Source organism: Urocitellus parryii, chromosome 5, assembly GCF_045843805.1.
Source record: "Urocitellus parryii isolate mUroPar1 chromosome 5, mUroPar1.hap1, whole genome shotgun sequence".
In the NCBI taxonomy this organism is placed as follows: domain Eukaryota; kingdom Metazoa; phylum Chordata; class Mammalia; order Rodentia; family Sciuridae; genus Urocitellus; species Urocitellus parryii.
The window spans coordinates 117,451,762-117,478,366 of record NC_135535.1 but is presented as its reverse complement, the minus strand read 5'-3'; the positions used below and the strand labels follow the sequence as shown (position 1 = coordinate 117,478,366).

General features: G+C 38.7%; 1 protein-coding gene across 7 annotated transcripts; it reads right to left on the bottom strand.

Moving 5' to 3' along the window:
• Window positions 1–168: 168 nt before the first annotated feature.
• On the bottom strand, window positions 169–26,605 carry Rad52 (RAD52 DNA repair protein). 7 transcript variants are annotated; one of them, XM_026410974.2, is made up of 13 exons: window positions 26,437–26,605; window positions 21,514–21,773; window positions 18,481–18,582; window positions 16,927–17,028; window positions 14,061–14,154; window positions 13,863–13,930; window positions 10,966–11,084; window positions 10,002–10,077; window positions 4,577–4,773; window positions 4,271–4,422; window positions 2,888–2,968; window positions 2,089–2,322; window positions 169–1,682 (listed from the first exon to the last, which is right to left on the bottom strand). In XM_026410974.2, exons 3-13 carry the CDS (start codon window positions 18,562–18,564, stop codon window positions 1,621–1,623), a joined length of 1,269 nt encoding a protein of 422 aa, XP_026266759.1. In that variant the 5' UTR covers window positions 18,565–18,582; window positions 21,514–21,773; window positions 26,437–26,605; the 3' UTR covers window positions 169–1,620. The 7 variants fall into 7 exon arrangements, 6 of the variants coding, with proteins under 6 accessions (XP_026266759.1, XP_026266762.1, XP_026266761.1 ...); XM_026410977.2 differs by lacking the exon at window positions 26,437–26,605 and adding an exon at window positions 26,254–26,298; XM_026410976.2 differs by lacking the exon at window positions 26,437–26,605 and adding an exon at window positions 26,059–26,079.

The window sequence follows — 26,605 nt, the reverse complement described above, 5'->3', positions numbered from 1 at the left end:
GTCCAGTACTTTCAAGACTCACTTGCCTCACATTGGGGCACCATTATCAGTGGTCTGGGATCCAAAAAGTAAGAAGTCACTACTTCAACAAGATTAGGCCCAGAATGCACTTTAAAAAGTAAAACTGCAAATGCATTATTTTGGGAAAACAATCATGAAACATCTAAATACTATGAAAAATAAATTTTATTTTAAAGTGGATTACATCTCACATTTTTACAAACAGCTACTAGTATTAAGTAAATTTGCTTTCTTGATCATTTCTACTCCCTACCTAGCAAGTCTACCTAGCAAGTCTCTTGCTAGTCCAAAATATCGCTATTCTGCTCCCCTTATTGTGAATTAGCATCCGCATATCAGAAAATTCAGCCTTTGGTTCTTTGAAATTGGCTTATTTCACTTAGCATGATCACAGTTCCATCCATCCATTCATTCATTCTTTATGACTAATACCCCATGTGTATATGTGCCACTTTCTTTATCCATTGAAGGACTCCCAGGTTGGTTCCGTAGTTTAGCTACTGTGAATTGAGCACCAATTTGCAGTCCCACTAACAATGTATGAGAGTGCCTTTTTCCCCCCACATCCTTGCCAACATTTGTTGTTGCTTGTGTTCAATCAAATGATTGCCATTCTGACTAGAGTGAGATGAAATCTCAGTGAAATTTTGATTTGCATTTCCCTAAATACTAGAGATGTTGAATATTTTTTCATTTATTTGTTGATCGATTGTATTTCTTCTGTGAAGTGTCTATTCAGTTCCTTTGCCCATTTATTGATTGATCGTGTTATTTGTTTGGTGTTAAGTTTTTTGAGCTCTTTATATATCCTGGAGATTAATGCTCTGAGGTGCATGTACCTTTTTCTTGATCTTCGATCATTATTTCTTTGATTAGTAAAGAATGTTGGTCTTAAAAGGATGCAGAATTGTGCTGTCATGAACCCACAACTGAGAGATTTTATAGTATTCCCTCTTACCCATAATTTTGCTTTCCAAGGTTTTTAGATTAAACATCAGTCTAAATAATGTGATAAATCATATGCTTTCCCACCCAGGACATGAATCATACCTTTATCCAATCTATCCATGCTTGTATTTTCTATGCATTAGTTATTCTTCTTAGTTATTAGATCAACTTGGGCATTGTTGCCATGCTTGTATCGAAGTTCAAGTAACCCTTATTTAATGTCCACAAAGTGTAAGAACAGGGATGCTGGCAATTTGGATATGTTATAGAGAGAGAGAAGCATGAAAGTACTTTTGGAGTATGGCCTCTACATTGCTGTATATTGAGGGCAGGTAGCCATTAGCGAGTCCTAAAATGTCTACCTTTATTAATATTAAATAGCTTAGGAGTAAAGAGGAAAAAGCCTGAGGAGTCAAAAGACGGGTATTTCATCTGTCCTTGACCTCCCTACTGTAGCATGTGACAAGATTTTTCAAAGTGCTCAGCTTTCTCTGCAGTAGGCTTAACAGTCAAGTCTCCTGAAAAGGTTCAAAATGAATCAAGGTAATCCTTGGAAATCAAGTTCATTCCCCAGGAATGACGAATAATTTCAAGACCAAAAAGCAGTTTTCCAAAGTCCCTTTGTGACAGTCCAAGTAGGTCCTGAGTCATTTAAGATGGATCCAATTTCCTTTTCTTCATGTCCTGGCTCTTCCTATGAGATTCAGAGTTTCCTGTGGAAGATACAATGGCTTAAACACAGCTGCCATGTTTTTTAAAAATAAGGACTAGATAGAGAATAATTCTAGATTAAATTAGTTAATGTTCCTAGTCCAGACTAAGAGTTCAAGAATGAAAACTACTGTTATGGGGAGTAGATCCCTTTGTTAATCCCTAGGCCAAGCGGACCTACTTTTAGAAGGAAAAGCTCTAAATGCAGTCATGTCTAAGGCTAAAAAGGGTAGCATCTGAAATCTGAAGCCCAAGAAAATGTTCTGGCTCTTAAACCCACTGTTTTCTTCCCATTTGCACTGCTTATTTATTGCCTTGGAATGATTCCATCCAATTTCTTAAAATGAAATATCACCCTTCCTTTAAAATTTAAAGAATTAAGCCCAGGATCTCCCTTTAAGTTTGTACCTAAACACATCTCATTGCTACGTGTTACATGCTGGTTAGTGCTGTAAGTCTCTGGGTGCCAGAGTCCAGATTTTTCTTGTGGCTTCTGGTGAAGATCGCTGTGTAGCATCCTGTCCTGATTGTTCAGGACTCGGGTGGCAGAGGTCTGGGGTGGATCTGGTCTAGATAAGGGCTTGACAATGTCTTCTAAATCTGGAGTCAGATCCCACATTTCAAGGTTGTCTTCAAAGTTCTCTAATGAAAATCACAGAAAAGCAAATTGTCAGCTACGAGTGTCTTCACAGAAAGCACTGGGAAAAGTGGTCACAAGAAATTCCAGGTCTTAAGTACCCAATAACAAAATTCACAATTTTTCTCTTCTTTGCCCTGAAAAGTATACTGAAGCTTCCCTTTGTTGGGACAATAGAAGAGCTAAACATATCTATGAAGTCAGAGCCCCTTAGTCTACCTGAAGGCCTCTTTACATTTTTCTAAAACTTTATATAGGTTAAAAAACAGACAAAAGTGAAGCCCCGACACACACTTTTTTTGGGGGTACTAGGGATTGAACCCAGGGACACTTTACACTGAGTAACATCCTTAAGTTACTGAGGGCCTCACTAAGTTTCTGAGCCTGGTCTCCAACTTGCAATCCTCTTGCCTCATCAAGTCTCTGGGATTACAAACGAGTGCCACTACACCCAGCCAAAAATTAGGACTTTTATGCTTCTTTTAATATGTATTCTGTGACTACCAAAAGTATGCACCACAGTAACTTACAAACATTCCTTGATTACTGAGTAATTCTTATGTCATTTACCTGCAAGGACAACTTTCTCCTTGAATGGCCCTGTGTCAGTTATAGGGGTGCTGTGCGTCAAAGGGCGGGCAGGAAGTGCTGCTAGAGTTCACACAGGAGAGAAAGAACAAGTCAGACATAAACTGATTAAGTGGAATTAGAGATCAGATCAACTCCCCTCTGTTTAGAGGGAGCCATCTCAGAAATGCAAAGCTGCCTGAGGCTACAAAGGCTCAGCTGGTAAAGGAACTCAACTTCCTGAGTCCCTGTCCTTCGAGATCTGTACTGTTATATCCTTCTCACCAAAGTGGGACAAGCAAAAGCTAGTGTGTTCTTTAACAGAAAAAATAGGGTGGCTGGAGTTGTAGCTCAGTGGCAGAGGACTTGACTACTTGCACTGGGTTCGATCCTCAGCACCACATAAAAATTAATGGATATTGTACAACTAAAATGTACATTTCTTATACACATACACACACACACATATACATACATATGGCTAATTTTTTAAAAATAGAAGGATTTTTAGAAGCCATCCAGGCTGAGGCTTGAAGCGATGGTTCTTGTTGACTGATAAGTTTGGGGAAAGCCCTGGAGTCCACCTTCCTCCACCACAACCCATCTGAGAGCACCTGCAATGGTCAGAAGCTAAGCCTCTGGAATAACTCATTACTTAGGATAGGCCAAGGACAGTTTCTTTTTCTTTTTTCTTTATTTTTTTTTTTGGGGGGGGGGGTGCTGGGGATTGAACCCAGGGCCTTGTGCATCTGAGGCAAGCACTGTACCAACTGAGCTATATCCCCAGCCCTGTGTATAAAAGCTGAGGAGGGTGAAACAATACATCCTCTGAATCCTCATCATTTGTGGGGAAAACTGGCAAAAATTCAGTTGGTCTGGGACATGCCCTTTCTTTCTTTCCACTCTCTGGGCTGCCCCCAACTCTCCCCGCCAAAAAATGTCTTACTACTCCCACTGAACCTGCACTCTGAAATAAGCTAAAGTTCTCTGGCAGATAACCTGCCAAAAGCTCCCATTATCTTCAAACCCAATTTGCCTTACACTCAAAGCCATTTAGGAAAAAAAATAAGGCTTTCTAATCCAGAGACAAAGTATCTGAAGCCAAAAAAAATTCTTTCCCCTGAAATTATGAATTCCACATTATGGCAAGGCCTATTTACTTCCCCCCCAAAAAACCACTATCTTCAGAAACAGCAAAGTACATGGGAGATTTCACCATCTTAATTTACTGGACTCATCTATCCTGTGAGTTCTGATAAAGGCCCTCGTGGAACCTGGCCTGGAGCTAACCACCTTGTTACTGGCCTCTTCAGAATCATGTCATCCTGTCCCCTAAACTTCTTCCTTCAGAGCACACCCAGGCCACTGCTGCCAGCCCTCACACACCCTCACTCCTCTTCTCAACCTCTGGAGCAGGCATCTGAGCACGTGGCTGCTTCTCCATTTGCTCCCGGAACTGCCGCTGCAGCTGCTGCTGCCGGAGCTTCCGCTGGTATGTGGCATCACTCTCCGCGGTGCAGGGTGTCGGGCTTCTGCATCTGAAGATCAAGAAGGTAGTTAACCAAATTACTAACAAATACACAGGTCTTCAGGAGGCACACAAACCAACTTGCTGCTTCTGAAAACAGAAATGGCAGCAACCTAAGCCACAGAGAGGGCAGAAGAGGAAAAGGACAGAATCTGGACTCCTACCGGGAACTGCTGGCCTTGTCCCCCTGCAGCACAATGTGGGGATCATCCAAGTGGCTTGGTCTGCATGGAGAGGTCACCTTCTGTGGTTTTGAAGGTCCCACAGCCCTATTCAGTAGACAGCTGTTATATCTTGCCTGTTCCACAGATGGTTCAAAATCTTGTCTCTTTGCTTTAGTTAAATCCACTTCATGAGGCAACTAACAAGGGGAGAAAGGAGAAAAAAAAATTGCTCAAATTGCTTACCCCGTTTCTCTTCCATGCATCATAGCCTAGGACTCCCAGAAAACGGCATTTGCCAGTCGCCTATCCATCATTCTTCCTAGGTCCTAAAAGGGTGAGAAAAAAGATCCACAACTTCCAAGTCATTTTGTTTTCAGACAGGGTCTTGCTGTTGCCCAGTCTGGCCTCAAACTGCTGGGCTCAAGCGATCCTCCTGCCTTAGCTGCGACCACAGTTCACTCTTCCACATGTCACAACCACATGTGGAAGAGTGAACAATTTTACTTTTTATTTTATAATTTTCTATATTAATGATCTTTTTATAAAAAAGAACCCTTCTTTGTTTTTGACTCAGGGCAACAGTCTGTAGAATCTAATTTGAATCTCTCCTTGGCAGCTGACCTGTCTTATGCTGTCCCCTTGTCCCTTTTTTCAGAGAAGAGATGACACATAGTCTTTGAGGAAACCTGTATCTTCTCAGCCCTCCCAGCCAGCAGTGCTCCCTACAAACACAACATTCATCACTAAAGAAGTTGAAGGTATGATGTAGTACAACTAAAACATTTTGGTACTGGGGATTGAATCCAGGTGCACTTAACCACTGAGCCACATCCCCACCCTAGTTTCTATTTTTTATTTTTGAGACAGGTGACGTTGGCCTAGAACTTCCAAACCTCCTGCCTCAGCCTCTTGAGTCTCTGGGATTATAGACATGTACCACCATCCCCAGTGAGAACATATCTTTCAATTCATAAAATTGATGCTGATGAATAATTATTTGAATACAAGAAATTAAAATGACTATATTTTAATAATGATAACACGAAAATGAAAATTATAGTTTGGATTTCTTATCTACATTGAAATGTACCTGAGAAGGTTAAAAAGATACAGCAATGCCAGGCATGGTGGCACACGCCTATAATCCCAGCATCTTGGGAGGCTGAGATAGGAGGATGGAGAGTTCAAAGCCAGCCTCAGCAATTTACCAAGGCCAAGCAACTCAGTGAGACCCTGTCTCTAAATAAAATACAAAATAGGGCTGGGGATGTGGCTCAGTGGTTAAATGGCCCTGAGTTCAATCCTAAGTACCAAAAAAAAAAAAAAAAAGACAGCATGAAATATAATATTAAGGGAGATAAAATATATTTAATATGTCTAAATGTTTATTTTTTAGGTGTTTCAATTATCTACTTAAACTTTTATTTATAAGTCACAATAATTCAAGTTGCTGTTTAAAAGAAAAAAAAGGTAAAAAAAAAAAAAAGGGAAAAACACTGGCAATACCAAGTAATGTTCAGGTTATGAAACAATTAGAGCTCTTAATAACGCTATGTGGAAGTGCAAATTCATACAATCATATTGGAAAAGTAGAAGAACCTATTAAAACTAAGTATCTTCTGAACTAGTAAGTCCTAAGCAAAATGAGTACAATTGAGTTCCAATAGACACACACAGGAGTGCTAAAAGGAGCTCTATTCAAAATAGCCAAAAGCTACAAAAAACCCACATGTCCATTAAAGACAGAATGGAAAAACAAATTATCATATATTCTTACAATAGAAAATTATACATCAATGAAATGCTGCATGCACCATGAATGAATCTCACAGAATGCAGGAAAGCCAAATAGAAGAGTTCTGACAATATGATTACAGAGAGTACCTAACAATCAAACAAATCTATTAAATGTGGTTCTCCATGGCAGGCCGGGGATGTAGCTCAGTAGTACAGAGCTTGTCTAGCATATGTGAGGTCCTGGGTTCCTCCCCAGCACTGCCAAAAGACACCAAAAACAAACAAACAAAACAACAGTGGCTTTCCTTGGTAGTGACTGCAAGGAATAAAAATGAGACTTCTCCAATACTAGTCATGTTGTGTCCTGATCCAGAGGCTGTTACGTGGATGTGTTTGGTTTTAAAATCCATCAAGTTGAACACTGATATTATGTGCACTTGTCTCCATGTCATGTGTACTTTTTAATACTTCAATCCATTCTTTAAGAAATATAAAATTCAAAAACAGGAAAAAATATAAGTCTGGAAGACAGAGAAGTCAAGACAGTGGTTACTACTAAAAAGATAAAGGTTAAGTTGTGACAAGGGTGTGTATAAATGGCTTTTGGAGAGCTAGTACAGTTCTTTTTCTCTTTCTGGGAGGTAAGAAGCTGTGTTCATTTAGGAAAATTCATCAAGTTGTGCTAATATGATTTGTTCAGTTGTTTGTATATTGCACCTCATTTTAAAAATTCATTAAAAACAGAAGAAATGTTAAGTGGCATCGACAAGATGACAGAGTGGGAGCCCTTTTTCTCCCATAGAGAAACCTAACAATATGTGGACCAGAATACCTTAGTGAGAACTCTAGAGCTAGTGGAGAAGCCACACCACCTACACCAATAAAAGTGTGACGGCATTCCTGCAAGAGGGGTAAGAGCATGTGCAGCGTGACGCACACTCATCCAGCCACTATCCCACCCTGAGCAGAGTGGTACAGCTGGGAGGAAACCTCCCCTGCCAGGGAGCTTCCGTCAGGATGGAAAACGAAGAATGGACCACATATCCAGTATTCTGGCTTGTCTGTGAGCTGCCTGAGGCACCATTTTCTATCCTGTTACCCAGAGCACTAATAGACTTATGCAGCAGAATTTGGAAGGGACTAAAACAGGTGGACACCTCAACATTTTAGAGCTGCAAGCAGACATCATGAGGGAGGGGCAAAAGATATGAAAGGTCTGAAAAATCCCAGAACCCCTGGCCAGCCCCTGTGGTAAAGGTCTTGTCTTCCACCCCACAAGCCAGGACATAAACACTGGAAAGGTGGATGGTTTTTCAAATACTCGGATCTCAAAAAAGATCACAAGACATATAGAAGCAAGGAAACAAAACCCAATCAAAGAAACAAAATAAAACTCCAGAAACCCCAAAGTCCTCTAGCAACTCCAGGAAATCCATCACAGATCACCAGTCACAGTGGTACAGTCTATAATGTGGGAGGCAGAGACGGGAGGATGACAAGTTTGAGGCCAACTTGGGTAGCTTAACAAGGTCCAGTCTCAAAACATAAAAAGGGATAGGGATGTAACTCATTGGTTGAGCACCTCAGGGTTCCATTCCCAGTACTGCTAAAAAAAATTAAATCAATAAATATATACATATATATTACATATATATTTTATGTGTAAAATATATATAATATATGTAAAATTTAAAATGGCAAAGGACCTAAATATTACCTAACATGATATACAAATGGCCAATAAGTTTATGAAAGCATATTAAATATCACTAATTATCAGGAATATGCAAAGCAAAACCACAATAAAATATTACTTCCTGCCCATTAGGACTGCTAGCATTTAAAAAAAAAAAAAAAAGAAGAGGAAAACAGCAAGGATAAATCAGAACTATTACATGATATTAAGTAGGACTGTACAATTGTGCAACTACTATAGAAATCTGTATGACAGTTCCTCAATAATTAAAAAATAGAACTTCCGTAGAATCCAGCAATGCTACTTCTGAGTATATGTCCAAAAAAACTGAAAGCAGAATTGCCAAGGGTTTTTACACATCTATAATCATAGCAATATTATTCACAATAGCTAAGAAGTAGAAGTAGACCAAATGCCCATCGACAGATGGTGGATAAATGAAACATGGAAATATACACATACAACAGAATATGATTCAGCTTTGAAAAAGAATAAAATTCTGATGCCTGCTACCATATGGATAAATATTGAGGCATTAATACTAAGTGAAATAAGCTAATCACTAAAAAAATAAAAACTGTATATGACTCCTCTTATGTGAAGTATCCATAAGAGTCAAACTCAGAGACAGAAAATAGAATGGCAGCCAGGTGCAGTGGCTGTAATCCCAGCAGCTCAGGAGGCTGAGGCAGGAGGATCACAAGTTCAAAGGCAGCCTCAGTAGCTTTGCAAGGCCCTCTCTCAAAATTTCAAGAAATTAAAAAAGAGCCAGGGATATAGTTCAGTGGTTGATTGCCCCTATAGAGGTTGATGCCCCTGGGGGATTATTCATGGGAACAGAGTTTCTGTTTTTCAAGATGAAAAACTCCAGAGATCAGTTTCACAACAATGTGAATAAACTTAATACTACTCAACTGTATACTAAAAATGGTTAAGATGGTAAATTTTATGTGCTTTTATGCCACAATAAAAAAGTAAATTGTAGACTAATATCTTTTGTAAACAATACAAAAATCCTTAACAAAATATTGCATCTAATGTTTAAAAATGATTTTAAAAATAGATTATGGAGTTTTGACAGAGGCCAACTGACCTCTACTAGGGGCTCCAGGGAATGTTGGTCTGGTGGCAGCATGGCAGGGACCACAGGGCAGAGAAGGCCACAGAGAAAGCAGCAACTCGCCACCAAGCAAGGAAGAACACCCCAAAGGTTAACTCACTGAGTCTCTTGAGTGACTCCAGGGATACTGCAATGCAGATCCCCTACTCCTAAGGCAGATGATAGATACTTAGAGAAAGAATGGAGATCTGGGGTTGGGGTTGTGGCTCAGTGGTAGAGTGCTTGCCTAGCATGTGTGAGGCACTGGGTTCAATTCTCAGCACCGCAAAAAATAAATAAAATAAAGGTATTGTGTCCAACTACAACTAAAAAATAATCTTAAAAAAATAAAAAGGAAAAAAAAAGCCTGGGGTTGTGGGCAGAGGTAGAGCGCTCACCTAGCATTCGTGAGGCACTGGGTTCAATACTCAGCACCACATAAAAATAAAATGGAGATATTGTGTCCACCTATAACTAAAACATAATTTTTTTTTAAAAAAAAAGGACCATCAACAACTAATAAAAATATTTTTTAAAAAAAGGAGATCTGCACCCTTAAACACACCAGAGCTAAGGGAAAGAAAGAAGGCTGAGCTTCTCTGGGAAGTGCCAATGGGCAGAAAAGAACTATGTGCTCATTCTAAGGACTCAGACCATTCCCACCACAGTTCTCTTCACGTGAGACAGGTAATGGAAATTCTCTTGACCTCAATTTCTTCACCTATAAAATGAAGTGACTGATTCCTGACAGCAATAACATTGCTGAAATAAACATTCAAGACTATGTAAATACCTAAATCCTCATTTCTCCCTCCATCCCCCAAACACTCAACCCACAACACAAGAGAACTTGTTGTATTATCTTACCCTTCCATCCAGCCACTCTAACATACCTGGCGTGGAAGCTTATTTAATGACCTCAGATAGTCTTTGTCCAGAATACAATTTCCAAGCGCATTCCCAAAACTCCTAAAGGGAAGGGGAAAAAAGCAAAACAGGATTGTTACATGTAATTTCAGAGTTAAAACTGTACACAAATCGCTTCTCAATTGTATTAGAGGAAATGGATTCTAATATATACTCAATAAATGGTTTCTGAACAGGCCACATTTGCATACTTGGAGCAGGTTCTGAGAATACAGCAGTGAGTATAACACACAAATCCCTTGAAGAGAGACGGTGAGTATGAAAAGACTAAGAAACCACTCATAAAACCTATGCTTTAAAAGGCTTGATTCCTAGAGTGGTGGTATTAGGAGGTGATGAAATCTTTATAAGTTGGAGCCTATTGGGAGGTTTAAGGTCATTAAAGATTCGTCCTCAAAGGGAATTGTGGGGCACTTGACTTGTCTCTTCTTTATCTGTTTTTTCACATCCCCTCCAAAAAGTGAGTAGGTTGTTCTACCATGCAGTCCCTTCCATGATATGTTGCTTCACCACAGGCCCAAAAGTGACAGGGTCAACTAATACCTGGATTGAAACTCTAAAACTGTAAGCCAAAACAAACCTTTTCCCTCTATAAATTGATTTATCTCAAGTATTTGTTACAGTAACGGCAAGCTGACTAGCACAGTACTCATGGCTAAAAGTTACCATGACATGTTCCTGGGGTGGCAAGGACAAAAAAAGAGAATACAGTATTCTACCATTCTCCAACATGGAAGACCTCAGCAAAAACACTGAGGAAACACAAACCAAAATGAGAAAATAGGATAAACAGGCACAAGGGTAGGAGTAAGATTTATCTTTTCATGTTATTTAGATTTTTGGCCCATGTGAACATGTTACTTTTCCAGGAAACTGCTCTCAAACAAGAGCTGAAATAAGGTCAGTTAGACTCCAACCCCTCCTGCTTACCTGAGTGCTCGCTTGAGCCCATCGGTCACTGCCTCCTTCCTGGCCTTCTCCAAAGACAAGGCCTTTGACTTGAGGCCCTCACTAACACCATAACCCACATCTTCATGATATGAACCATCCTGGGGGTGAAAAAGGAGTTCAAACTCTAACATAAAAAGCTGTAGTCCTGTATATGACTGCCCACCTCTTCTTTTTCTCAAGCAGCAGTGTTCAAACTATGTATATGGAACCCTTGCTGAAGTAGACAGGGCACAGATAGTTCTAAGACATCAATTTCCAGAACTGTTTCCTAGACCAGAAGTGCCTGGAAATGTTAAGGCATCAAGATGATTCTCCCTTCCAAAGCCCGTTACATAAGAAGGCATATTTCTAACTCATCCCAAATCTTTCTAAGTTTCATTACCCTGAAGTATAAAAACTCTGGAATTGTCAAGTGAAAGAATAATTTGAAATTTCGTACCTAATGTAATGAGCTCTGATTTGATAGCAAATCTTTTTTTTTTTTTTTAATATAAGTCAGGTATATCCGTTTCTTGGCTTTTGTCAACAGAAATATAATGCTTAATGACAACACTCTGATTTTCTAAAAATAAATCAGAAAGCACTCAAAGAAATGAGGGACACTATAATAAAATTCCTTCAATTCCCAACTACTTATTTGTGTGAACAAGGTTTATTAGTACTTTTTATAAAAATTAATGGTCAGAATATAAGTGATGATGAACACTCATTCAAGAAATCAGTAATGGGGATGGGGCTGTAACTCAGTGGCAGAGCTCTTGTCTAGCACATGTGAAACACTGTGTTCAATCCTTAGCACCACATGAAAAAATAAACAATAGGGGCTGGGGATATAGCTCGGTTGGTACAGTACTTTCCTCACAAGCACAAGGCCCTGGGTTCGATCCCCACCACCACAAAAATTTTAAAAAATGATAATAATAAACAATAAAAAAAAGGCATGCTGTCCACCTACAACTACAAGAAAAAAAAAAGGAAGAAAGAAAGAAATCAGTAATGCCAGGCACAGTGAAACATGCCTGTAATCCCAGTGACTCGGGAGGCTGGGGCAGGAGGATCACAATTTCAAGGCCATTCTAGGCAACTTAGTCAGACTCTGTCTCAAAATAAAACAAAACAAGCATTGGGATGTACCTGAGTGAAAGAATGTTTGCCTAATATGTGTGAGATCTTGGGTTTAATCCCCAGTACTATTAAAAAAAAAAGTAATATTCAACCATGGTTCTAACTAACTGAAAAATTTAAAAAGCACCATCCATCTTGTTAAGATAGACATTTTCTGTATAAGTTTATTATGTCTTTTTATTAAAATTTTGATACTTATGTTGTCTTTTCAACATAAATACCATTGTCTGATGAATTGTCTTAACAATAACTAATAACCTGATCCAGAAGAAATCTTTAATATTTAAAGCCATAGGTCACTGAAAATTTTTTTAAATATATATTTTTATACGTATATACATGTGCACCAACACCCATAGCACACAGAGGCAAAGAAGTATAATACAATTATCATTAACCTTTCAACCATAAATATATAATAGATAAATCTCAATGGGGAAACAATGAAAATATGAGTTCAAACAAAGAAGGAACAATGTAAGATTTCTGCTGATTAAAGAAATCTTTATGCTTTATGCTGGGCATGGTGGCACACACCTGTAATCCCAGCTACTTGGGAGGCTGAGGTAGAAGGATCGAAAGTTTTAGTGAGACCCTATGTCATAAAAATAAATAAATAAATAAAAAGAGCTGGGGCTGGGACTCAGTGGTACAGTATGTACTTGACTAGTATGTGTCAGGCTCTGGATTTGATCTCCAGCACTAAAAAAAAAAAAAAAAAAAAAAAATAGCCAGCTTGCACATGTATTTTTTCAAATAAATGATGGCATTCAATCCCCTATGGTATTTAGATTCCACTGTTAGGTTTAAAAAGATATAACAGCGAAGGTACAGTAAAACATGCCTGTAGTCCCCACGACTCAGGAGGCTAATACAGGAGAATCCCAAGTTCCAGGGCCAGCCTTGGCAACTCAGAGAGATCCTGTTTCAAAAAACAGATTTTCAAAAGGGCTGGTAATGTAGGTCAGTGGTACAAGGCACCTGGATTCAGTCCCGGGTACCGAAAAAATAAATAAATATAATTAAAATAGAAAAAAAGATGTGACAGTTTTATCTTAAAATGTCAAATTTTAGAATATGCCAGAAGCCTACCTTTTGTAACTACTTATATATGTGGTAAAAACTCTGAAGAGTCAACTTAAGCTGAAAATGGTAGCACACACCTGTAACCTCAGCTACTTGAGAGGTAGCCTCAGCAACTACAGAGATCCTATTTCAAAATTTGAAAAATAATACCAGTTGGGATGTAGCTCGTGGCAGAGCCCCACTGGGTTCAATCCCCAGTACAGCAAAAAAGGGAAAAAAAAAGTTGTCAACCTAAAAATGTACAAGAAGACAGGACAGTTTTTCTTTTCTTTTGAGGGGGTGGATTTTCAAAATTCTTTGGCAGGTTTGGGGTTGTGGCTCAGTGGTAGGGTGCTTGCCTAGCACATATGAGAGATACTGGGCTCAATTCTAAGCACCACATAAAAATTAAAAAAAAAGAGAATAAAGGTATTGTGTCTATCTACAACTAAAATGTGTGTGTGTGTGTGTGTGTGTGTGTGTATGTGTGTGTGTATGTGTGTAAAATTATAAATTCTTCTGGGGGACACATTAGTAAAAATTTTGAATACCACCACCCCAGGGACACAACCCTGAGCCTGCTCTTCAGCATGGCTGTGTATTGGTCCAGACACTTCCCTCCCTACTCACTCTGACTACCTGCCCCCCAATCCTCCCAGGAAGCAGGTCTGCTCCATCACCCTCACCTTTAACTGCACCCTCACAAATGCACAGACTCCCACGTAGAACTTGCCATTGTTGAGGTCAACAAAATCTAGGAGGGGGAAAGAGAACCAGCTGAAGAGGATCCCTGTGACTCACCCATTTTCCTCTTGCTGGCAACCAAATCCACCTGCCTTACCACACCAAAATAAGCAGACAACACTGCCAGGAAGTATACTCACCCACATTCTGCTGTGTGATGGAGTGTGCCCAGCCATTGTAACCAAACATTTCATTGGCCAGACTAATTACCTTGTGACCTTCAATGTAACACACCTAGAAAAAGAAATTTTAAGGAAAAACTTAAGTTAAAATTTCTTGGCTCTGTGTCTTCTATACAGTACCACTGGTCTACATGTCTGTTTTGGTGCCAATACCATGCTGTTTTTGTTACTACAGCTCTGTAGTACAGTTTAGGGTTTGGTAATATGATGCCTCCTGCTTCACTCTTCTTGCTAAGGATTGCTTTGGCTATCAGTTATCTCATACTAGACAAAGGTGCCCAAAACACACATTGGAGAAAAGATAGCCTCTTCAACAAATGGTGCTAGGAAAACTGGAAATCCACATGCAGCAAAATGAAATAAAACCCCTGTCTCTCACCATGCACAAAACTCTCAATTCAAAGTGGATCAAGGACCTAGGAATTAGACCAGAGACCCTATGCCTAATAGAAGAAAAGTAGGTCAAATCTTCATCATGTCAGATTAAGTCCTGAGTTCCTTTTTTTTTTCTTTTTAAAATATTTTTTAGTTGCAGATGGACACAATATCTTTATTTTTTTAAATATCTTTTTAGTTGTAGTTGAACACAATACCTTCATTTTATTTATTTATTTTTATGTGGTGCTGAGGATCGAACCCAGTGCCTCATATGTGTTAGGCGAGCACTCTACCGCTGAGCCACAACCCCAGCCCATCTTTATTTTTATTTATTTTTTTTATGTGGTTCTGAGGATCGAACCCAGGGCCTCACACATGCAAAGCAAGTGCTCTACCACTATATCCCAGCCCCTAGGTCCTGAGTTCCTTAGCAAGACTCCAAACAATCAGTGAGGTGAAGAGAAAGCCTACAGAATGGGAGCAAATTTTTACCATACATTCATCAGATACAGCACTAATCTCTAGGATATTTAAAGAACTCAAAAACGTTAAAACACACACGCAAAAAAAAAAAAAAAAAGATAATCTAATCAATAAGTGGGCTAAGGAACTGAACAGATACTTCTCAGAAGATAATATACAATTGATCAACAAATATATGAAAAAATGTCCAACATCTCTAGTAATTAGAGAAATGCAAATCAAAACTGCTCCAAGATTTCATCTCACTCCAATCAGAAGGGCAGTTATTAAGAATACAAGAAACAATTAAGTGTTGGCAAGGATATGGGGGAAATGGCACACTCATACACTGCTGGGACTGCAAATTGGTGCAACCAATCTGGAAAGCAGTGTGGAGATTCCTTAGAAAACTTGGAATGGAACCACCATTTGACCCATCTATCCCACTCCTTGGTCTGTAACCCAAAGGACTTAAAATCAGCGTCTACAGTGACACAGCCACGTCAATGTTTATAGCAACACAATTCACAATAGCTAAACTGTGGAACCAATCTAGATGCCCTTCAATAGCTAAATGGATAAAGAAACCGTGGTATATAAACACAATAGAATATAACTCAGCAATAAAAGAGAATAAAATTATGGAATTGGCAGGTAAATGGATGGAGTTGAAGAATACCATGCTAAGCGAGTAAGTCAACCCAAAAAAAACAAAGGCTGAATCTTTTCTCTGATAAGTAGATGCTAATCTATAATGGGGGGGGAGTATGGGATGAGTGGAGGAACTTTGGATTGGACAAAGCAGGGAAGGGGAGGAGAGGGGGCATGAGGATAAGAAAGATGGTGGAATGAAATGAATATCATTACCCTAGGTTCATGTGTGATTGCACAAATGGTGTGACCCTACTTTGTGTATAATCAGAAGTGAAAAATTGTGCTCCACTTGCTTTTTTTTAAATTAATTTATTTATTTTAATTAGGTATATAAGACAGCAGAATGCATTTTGATTCATTGTACACAATTGCAGCACAACTTTACATTTCTACGGTTGTACATGATGTAGCATCACACCATATGTGCAATCACACATGTACCTAGGATAATGATGTTCATCTCATTCCACCATCTTTCCTGCCCCCATGCATCCTTCCTACCCTCCCTCTCCTTTGCCCAATCAAAGTTCCTCCATATTTCCCATGCCTCCTCACTCTCCGTTACCGATCAGCATCTACTACTCAAAGAGAACATCTATTTGTGTACAATGAATCGAAGAGCATTCTGCTCTCATGTATGACCAATTAGAACAAATAAATTTAAAAAATTAATAAAAAAATTTCTTGGCATATTTAATGTAAATAAAAATTTACTTAGTCCTTTTGACTAAACTGTTTAGAGAAATTCTTAATGAATGTATTTCAAAGTCTCTTCCAGTTATAAATAATGGTCTGTCTGAAAGTAGTTACCAGCCTCAGAGGGGAAAGATATCCACTTTCCTAATAGTTTCCAAAACCCACATGTTCAAAAAGGTACAAATCTCAGGTTAACATATTTATGGAAGACCAAAAACATACGTGGCAGTTACTATTAGAGGCTGGGGGTGTAGCTCAGTGGTAGAGCAGCTTGCTTGGTATGCAAGAGGCCCTGGGTTTCATCCCAGTACCACAAAAAGAAGAGGAAGAAGAGGAAAAAGAAGAATTAGTAGTAGCAGCAGCAGCAGCAGTAGTAATAACAGTACTAGTAGTAGCAGTAGTAATAAAATTAGAGGCAAATGACAAAGGGAACATTTTTTAAGGACTTAATAAAAATCTTAACATGGCAGTTATATGTCTCAAGGCAATGCTTGGACCACTTCCTATGACAGTGAAGGCTGGAATCCATCCATCCAAAGGCACTAGGAAACATCCAGTAATAGTGAATAAGAACCTTCTGAATCCATGAGGACCCAAAGGTGGTAAGATCTTCCAGGCATGACGCCTCCCCTACCTTCTGGCCTCCTCCAGCCATGCGGCTACTTATGTATTCCGGGCCCAGCCTCTGCCTCAGAGCACTCTGGATGGCCTGGTACTCTTCTGCTGTGTACTGGCACTACAATCCAGAAGGGGAAACCAGATTTAACATTTCCACCATTCCTCACATCAGTGAGTCTCTTTTGCAGCACCCTTTCCTCTTAAAAAGTACTGAGCACACAAAGTATACATAAATCAAAACATCACATGGTACCACATAAATATGTATAATTTTAATGTATTAGTTAGATTTTTTTTAAAAGTACTGAGGATCCCAGAGTTTTTGTTTATGTGGGTTATACCTATCAATATCAAGAATTAACTTTGAGAAACTTTTAAAGGCACACATTTTATTAGCCATCAAAGCAACGATACCATTACATTATACAGTCTAAAAAACTCCACTGTTCACTCATGAAAGAAGGTATGTGAAAAAGGCAACCAATAATGTTTCATTAATGCTACTATGAAATTAATTTTGACCTCATAAGACTCTGAAAAGGTCCTATGAACCCCCAAGGGTCCCAGAACCAAATTTTGAGAACTAATGAGTTATCAGTTACTGCCACCCTTATTAAACTTTCTCAAGCTTAAATTAGGTTTTTGGGTTTAGAGTTTTGTTTGTTTGCAGTGCTAGGGATGGAACCCAGGGCTATACACAGGCCAGGCCAGTGCTCTACCACTGAGCTATACCCTCAGCCCTCTCCAGCTAAATCAAGAAATGAAACTTCCCACCTCAGAGTCTGTATACGTTTAAGCAGGCAAGGAAGTAAGGAAAAGGAAAAGAGAATAGGAAATCTTACCTCCATTTGCACTCTCCACTTGTAGTTTGGGCTTTTTCCTTTATCTTTCTTTCTGTGTGTGTGTGTGTGTGTGTGTGTGTGTATGTGTTTGTGTGTGTGTGTGTGTGTGTGGTGCTGGGGATCACCAAGGGCTTTGTTGCATGCAAGGCAAGCACTCTATCACTGAGCCACATCCCAGCCCTTTTGCCCTATTTAAATAAAATAAATATTTACCAATAAACTCTAGTAAAAAGATAATTTGGGTGGACAAAGAAAGATTCTCTTTTCCATGCATAGAATAAGACGTGACTCCAATAATTTTGGATGTCTTCAAGAAAGCCAATTCAGTGACATACAGACAGGAGTAATGGGGAAGTTGAGAGACTTTCCACATACAATCTTTGCTTCATTTTAAATTTTATGTCATATTAATATGACAAAAATCCCTTTATCACATGAATGAATAAATATACATCTAAAGTATGTCTTTTATCTTTCAATGGGAAAATGCCAAAATGTACTCACAATTCAGCAAAAACCCCTAAGTAGGCCTTCTAAAGGAGAAACCAGGTATGTTGCTCAGTGATAGAACACTTGCCTAGCATAGGCAAGGCCCTGGATTCAATTCCCAGGACAAAAAAGGGTGGGGGGGTGCCAATTACAGTAAGAGCTTATGCATACATATCATTTCACTATAACTTTTCTAACTTAACCTCAGTCTATCCACAGATGAAAAAAAACACCATTACCTGTCCAAAGCACAATACAGAGTTGCCACCAGCAGGAAGATGGCTGTCATGCCCTCCATGATTTGTTTCCTCGGTCGCAGACATGTTGATTCTGGTTAGCTTCTATATAAATAAAAGATTAAAAAAAAAAAGTGGATTTCAAAGAATGCTTAAGATAAAAGGCAAGAAACTCTACTAAAAATCAGATAAAAACCCCATGTGTGATATCTCTGAGTTGCTTTATTTATGTGCTTCAAACACTGCTCCAATAAAAGACAAGTTTCCTCAGTGATTAGCTATGATCTGCCAAGCCACTGAAAATCCTTTAGAGTCTACTTCTACCTTTTTGTTAACATTTTTCTCTTCTAGTGATGCTATTAAAAGTGTTCTTTACAACAGGAATATATTACATTTACAACTGAAAAATCAGCAGGTGTAGTGGTAGAAGGATCACAAGTTCAAAGCCAGCCTCAGCAATTTAACAAGACCCTAAGCAATTTAGTGAGACCTTATCTCAAAATAAAACATAAAAAGGGTTGGGAATGTGGTTCAGTGGTTAAGTGCCCCGGGGCTTAATCCTTAGTACCAAACCAAAAAAAAGAAAAAAAGAAAAAATCAAATTTACACAAACACTTTCTAAGGGAACGCAAAAAATCAACTATGTATCTCATAAATTTCTAGTTATGGGTAAATTAAATTTTTAAATACTTTAAAAGAAAGAGGGAATAAGAATATTGTTTACAATGTCAATATAATAAATGCCACGTTGTCTCAGAGGCATGGGACTGGGGTGGGGAACAGTATAGGAGGGGTCTCTACAAAATAAAACTTTTGATAGTATTTCAGTGTTCACATATGTGCATGTATTATTTTAATAAAAACTTAAAATAGCCAGGCACAGTGGTGCATGCCTGTAATCCCAGCAGCTCAAGAGGCTGAGGCAGGAGGATCTGGAGCTCAAAGCCAGCTTCAGCAAAAGTGAGGTACTAAGCAACTCAGTGAGACCCCATTTCTATGTAAAATACAAAAAATGGGGCTGGGGATATGGCTCAGAGGTGGAGTCCCTGAGTTCAATTCCCAGTACTCCTCCCCCAAAAAATTTTAAATATCTATTCTATAAAGCAGAAGTCAACAAAACTTTTTCTATAGTGGGCCTCACAGTAAATATTTTAGATTTTCTGGCAATGTACTCTGTCACAGGTACTCAACTCTGGCATTTTAAGTGTGAAAGCAGCCAGGGCTGGGGATGTGGCTCAAGCGGTAGCACGATCGCCTGGCATGCATGCGGCCCAGGTTCGATCCTCAGCACCACATACAAACAAAGATGTTGTGTCCGCCGAAAACTAAAAAATAAATATTAAAAAATTCTCTCTCTCTTTAAAAAAAAAAGAAATAAAAGAATCATGTCATAATGCTATATTTAAATATATTTTTTTTTTAAAAAGTGTGAAAGCTGCCAAAGACGATACATAAATGAATGGGCATGGTTGTATTCTATTAAAATTTTATTTAAAAAAACAAAAGGCAGATTTGCCCACAGGCCATGAGATGCCAACCACTGGTATAAAGCATGCTTCAAAGTGTAGAGTCAGATATGTTAAACAGCCAGCTCCATCAGGTAAGCTATGTAAATTGGGGAATAATTTAACCTCTATCTGCCCCAATTTCATCTGTAAAAGGAAATATTAATAAGACCCTCCTAAGTTGACTACACTAAAATGATATGATAATAGCTTACAAGAGTAATTTTCTATGGATACTAAATAGTTGTTGGACAAGAGGATAAGCACAAAGTTTCAAATGAACTGTTATCTGTTACAAACAAAGATACACACTTAGTATATGTACTTAATGCCACTGAACTGTGTACTTAAAAATGTTTAAAATAGAAAATTTTATGTTATGCATATTTTACCACAATAAAGGTATAAAATTTATCTCAGTCAGGCCAGGTCTGATGCAGCATAGTAGCCTTGCCCATCTTATAGCTGTGTCATCTAGCATATGTGGCCTCCAAGGTTATCACTGAAGGGGTAGAGAGAGTTGGAGGAGTCACAACAGATCACAGCTGCCAAAGTCCGAAAGTGGCATGGATCTCTTCTGGTCACAGTACACTGAAGAAAACCTGTCACATACAAAGCCCCAACTTAACTGCAATGGAGGTTGGGAAATGTAAGAAAGCATTTGAATATTTGATGAATATTATCTCACAATCCATTGCCCCTGACTTCAAAATGAATCCCAAGAAGACAGGGAATCTTATTCTTCTTTACCAGTGACTAGCAGAGATCCTGGCTCAAGGCAGGGAGTCAAGAAGTGTTTGGTAACAGCTGTTGTCTAAGTAAATGAACGAATGCCTAAATCAATGAAAAAATGAACAATGCAGGATATAAAAAGTACATTTTTAAATTGTTTAAAAACTAATTTTAAGAGTTACATTTTTCACATTTGAAAAGACAGTTGTTTCTACTTTTCTAAACAATCTTAAAAGATTCATCCTTTTCTTGAAGAAAAATACAATCTTATCCCTACCATAAAGTAAACATGGTATCTTTTCTTTTTTTGCTAACTTCTTTTACTTCGAAAAAAATTTTGTTTTGCCTTCCTTCCTAAAATTGTCCTTAACCATTTTCTCTTTATAAAATTAAAATATCTTTACTGTAAAAAGGTTTAAAAACTTATCGATGACTATGGGAGAAAGTCAAATTCCAAGGGATCCCACCACCATGTGATAGCTGTTATTTTCTTTTACATGTGACTGGGTATTGTATGTGTATGTGGGTACATATTTGTTAAATACAAATGGAATCTAAATACATCAGACATTTTTTATGCAACATCTCAAATCTTCTTTGGCCTTGCCAATTTTGAGGCTATTGTCATGTTCTTCACCCCAGGTGTCATGGACTGACAAAATATATATAGGTCTAACCTCCAGTACACAGGCACAATCCTGCAATCTTTTACTTCCTTCGTGCTGGATGCCTCTCACTTCCCACCTTTGGCTTCCCTCTTGCCTTTGAGGAAGCCTATGAGATCCCACCTGATACCCACCTACACACAATTTGGATGCTCCAGGGAGTTAATGTACCATGAGACAAAGCTTTCTCCAATGACATACAGAAGCTGAGGGGTAAATTCTCTTGGTGTATTGTCCTGGATGCAGTACTTTATACATCCTCCTGGGAGACAGCTTTAGGAGGTCAAGCAATCAGTTGTACTTGTTACCAAGGGGTGGCCAACTTGGAAATGCACCCTTGAGTTGACTTAAACTTGCTTCTCTCTTCACTCTCCTTTCCCGCCACCTCTGCTTCCTGACAAAAATAAGAGCACATAAATTTTTGCCTCAAGCTCTAGGTTCTAGGTTATCACAGCAGACACTATAGACACTCAAACTGTCCCTTCAGCTCTTACCACTCTGGCCTGACTTCTAAATGCCAACATCTGCATCTCTTTAACTGAGAGTTTTCCTTGGCATCCACAACCTATATTTTCCCCATGTTCATGGCAACTTAGAAGTGCCTGAAAGTTGATTCCCCTTGTCAGCAGCCCTCAAACTATGACTGACAGGTACTGGTGTTCAAATACCCTAAGTTTCTTATCCTTTCTGTAGGATGACACTGAGCCACGACCTCTATTAGCTCCAAAGTTCCCCAGTGGAATTGGGTGTGGTTAGAACTGGCTTGATACCTTATCTTTTGCTGACTGTCTTTCTGTTCCTATCTTATGTTCTCTTTCCTCTATCAAGAGTGTGCTGGTGTCATCTTCAAATAAACTACTGTTCTTGCAGGTAAAGAAGGAGGGGGGTAAAAGACTCTTTTTTACAATGGAGAAATCTGGCAGACATCACCTCAATTAAGTATTCAAACTTAATATAACTAATAATAGTCATATCATGTGCTTCCGGGTAGATTCTCTGAAAGGTCACATCACTTAGACATCAATCTAATTCACAGCTCTACCAATCTAATCACTCAATCAGAAAATAATTAAACATGCTGAGGATGTAGCTCAGTGGTAGAGGGCTTAAGTTCAATTCCCAGGAATGGGGGAAAAAAAAAAGGACATGGATGACATGTCAACAGAGCAGTGCAGTATAAATTTCATATGGTACTGACATAAGGATTAACCAATAGGACAAAAGAGAGCCCAGAAATTAAGCACCATTTAAATTGTCATCTTAACTTCAAAAATGCAATATAACAGCATTTTTGATAAGTGCTGCTAAAATAACTAAACATCTGTAAAGAAAAATTTTAACGTTGTCATACCCCATAATATTCACAAAACCTACTGATGGCACATATATCTAAACATAAAAGCTAAAACTATAATTTTAAAAGAATATATTCACAAACTGAAAGTGGTCAAGATTTCTTAGAAAACAAAAAGCTCTAACTATAAAAGAAAAGCAGGTTGCAGGATAGCTTGGTAGCACAGTTTGTGCATAGCATGCATGAGGCCCTGGGTTCATCCCTAGCACCCAGAAGAAAAAAGAAAGAAAATAATAAATTGACTACATCAAAATGTAAAACTTCTGTTTATCTAAGGAAATGGGTAGATAACTACTAACAAAGGACTGATATCAGGATAAGAAAGACATATAAAGAATTCTAATGACTCAGTTAAAAAAAAAAAAAAAAGACAACCAATTTCAAAGTGAGCAAAAGATTTAGGGGCTGGGATTGTGTCTCAGCAGTAGAGTGCTTGCCTCACACATGCAAGGCCCTGGGTTTGATCCTCAGCACCACATAAAAATAAATAAATAAAATAAGTGTACTGTGTCCAACTGCAATAATAATAATAATAATAATAATAATAATAATAATATTTTTTTAAAAATTTAAGTAGGGGCTGGAGATGTGGCTCAAGCGGTAGAGCGCTCGCCTGGCATGCGTGCGCCCCGGGTTCGATCCTCAGCACCACATACCAACAAAGATGTTGTGTCCGCAGAGAACTAAAAAATAAATATTAAAAAAAAAAAAAGATGTTGTGTCTGCCAAATACTAAAAAATAAATATTAAAATTCTCTCTCTCTTCCTTGATGAGAAGAATGAGACATTGAGTTTCTTTCTTATAGTTTAATGTATGTTCATACTGCCGTAACATTGTAATGTTATGTTCATACTGCAACAGAACAGAAAATTTTTTAAGTTAAAAGAAAGAAATCTCAAAGGTTCTCAAAGGTCATTTCTTGCTTGAAGGCTTATGCATCTCAGCACACTCTAAAGAGAATTAATACTATGTTTCCATAGCATTTCAGATGTATTTCAAAGCATATACCACACTATAATTACATCTTTGCTGTACTAGCACACTCACCCATTTAAGAACAGAGGGATCATATACTAATCACTGAATCCCCAACAATTAGCACAATCACCACACCCCACACACAGAAGGAAAAGCATTCTATTTTAGCTTCTCTCCAACACTACTTAAACAGAATTAAAAATGAATGCCTTGAATAGAAAAAACAGTTAAAGTTATAGAAACTTAAAAATACCAACACTAGATTTTCTGCTCATCAATAATTAAACTGGTTATTCTGTCAATTCTCATTATTCACAGTACTTATGTTCTAAACAGCCACCATGAACACTAAATTAGTAAATACTAAACCAATTCTCCAAGGAAAAATAGAGTTGCTCAACATGTCAATAAATAACTGCTTTAGGTGTTTCTGTTTAAAGACACCTTATTTAATATATATCATTAATACTGAACTCACAGTCAATATCAATACAACCCATGCCTGATAAATTTGTCTGAAAGAAACTTATCTTTTCCCTGTAAAGCACATCACGGCCTTCTTGCACTTAAGAATGCCAGACAGCACTCCAGCACTATGCTTGGAAACCATTTTAAAAATGTGAAACCAAGCTGGGCTCGGTGGCACACATCTGTAATCCTAGCAACTCAGGAGGCTGAGGCAGGAGGATCATGAGTTCAAAGCTAGCCTCAGCAACTTAGCAAGGACCTGTCTCTAAATAAAATACAAAAAAAGGGCTGGGAATGTGGCTCAGTGGTAAAGTGCCCCTGGGTTCAATCCCTGGTGCAAAAAAAAAAAAAAAGTGAAACCAAGCCAGACATGATGATGTATGCCTATGCCTATAATCTCAAGTACATGGGAGGCGGAGGTAGGCAGATCACAAGATCCAGGCCAGCTTCAGCAAAAAAAAAAAAAAAAAAAAAAAAAGCGGGGCTAGGGATGTAGCCCAGTGATAAAACACCACTGGGTTCAATTCACCTTACCAAAAAAAAAAGTGGGGGGTGGGCACAAAAATCAAAAATCCAACAAACAGGTTACTAAGTATACCACCAAAGGACACTTAGGAAAGCTTCATCTTGTTTGACCTTAGCTGAGAATATGTGCATTAGGCAACTCAGATTTTTAACAACTCTGCACACTTTAGGAAAGCATCAAGAGTACTACCAATTGAGGATTACAAATAAATGTCAAGAAGTAGATAAATTCACAAATACAGAATCCATGAGTAATGAAGACTGACTAGTTATTTTTAGTAAAATCTCTCCCATTGCTAGATGAATTAGGCTTTTCATATGCTCATCTCTTAACTACACCAGTTTATATTGGATGTGAAAGTGCCATGAAGCTTACATTGCATATATAATACTGGGTGTAGTCAGAAATTAGCGATGGGATAACATACCTGGGATAACAGTGTCTCAGCATACATTACACAACAGCAGTTTCTGACAGTTTCTGCCACCTTCAGAAGACATGCCACAAATACATCTCTACTTGTTATCAATATTATTAATAGTCTGATAGGTGATGAACTGGGGAATATAAGGCTTTTAAAAAAACAAACTGCTCTAAAAGATACAAACCTGTGGCCACTGAAATGCCTGATCCAAAACCAGAGTCAAACGATGGTTTTTGAGAACTTAAGCTTAAAATGTTTGTGCCTGCGAATGCTAGTTCTGTGGGGGAATTAAAGACCTTAAAAGTCTATGAAACCACCAATGTCCATCAACTAAGGGAGAAACAAAATGTGGTATATCCCTACAACTGATTATTAGTTCATAAAAAAAGAATGAAGTCCTGATACATGCAAAATACAAAAAGTATTGAAAATATGCTACAAGAAATAAACCATACAGGAAAAAACAAATCTGGTATGATTCCATATATATACACACACATATATATATATGCGTGTGTGTGTATATATATGTGTGTGTATGTATATGTGTATGTGTGTGTGTATGTGTGTGTGTGTGTGTGTGTGTATGTATATATATATGGCTGGTAATATCATAGACAAGAATTGTAGAAGGATGATGTGAAATCAAACCAGACACAGTGATGCATGCCTGTAATCTCAGGTACGTCTCTGCTAACTAGCTTCTAGGTTTCTTTTTGAGTGATGAGAATGTTCTGTAATAAGAATACGGTGATGGTTGCACTACCTTGAGCATATACTAAAAACTACAGAATTGTACACTTTAAGCGCATATGTAATGAATCGTGTCTCAATTTTTTTTTCAAGATCTAGAAAGGCTGAATACATTGCTAAACTAAATGTCAAAAATTCCCTTTAAATCCACCATTCCTTCCCAACTTCCACCTACTTCTAACTCCATTCGGATACTGACACTCCTGTCAACAAACCGCATTTACAATGTCTCGAGCTGCGCAGGGAACTCCACAAGATCCGAACGCAGCCTTCCACCCTGGGGTTCTGGCGCACGTGATTCGTGAGTCAGGGTCCTCCTAACCAAACTGTCGAGAAGCCCAGATCCCCGAGCCCTCCGGACGGCACTAACCAATGAGATAGGCCTAGCCATTCAGCGTCTCTAGTAGGAAACTCAGGACAAATGCAACAGCCTCCCCAAGAGCTCCAATCCGAATCTGAGCGGTCCTACGCTCTACAATCCCCGGGCGGAACCACCCGGGGGAGAGCCGCCCCCACCCCCCCACCCCCAACACTTCCTCACTTCCCCACTTACGCGCCTCGGGCAGCGCGCGGTGCACCCGGGGAACTTGGTCTGGACTATAAGCAAAAGGAAAGAAGGTGGGACAAGCTGGCAAAGGAGACTGGGAAAGAGTTGCAAGGGACCCTGGGAAGAAGGTTCAGACTCTAGAGGAGCCCTTGTCGAGTTTGGCGAAGAAGACTGA

What these genes read in the sequence shown, in the direction of transcription:
- Rad52 (XM_026410974.2), bottom strand. Translation starts at nt 18,564, where the DNA reads ATGTCTGCGACCGAGGAAACAAATCATGGAGGGCATGACAGCCATCTT. An exon ending in GGTTGAGAAGAGGAGTGAGG is followed by an intron (nt 2,969 to 4,270) that starts GTGTGTGAGGGC and finishes TGTGAACTCTAG; the next exon opens with CAGCACTTCCTGCCCGCCCT. An exon ending in TAGCAATGAGATGTGTTTAG is followed by an intron (nt 1,683 to 2,088) that starts GTACAAACTTAA and finishes TATCTTCCACAG; the next exon opens with GAAACTCTGAATCTCATAGG.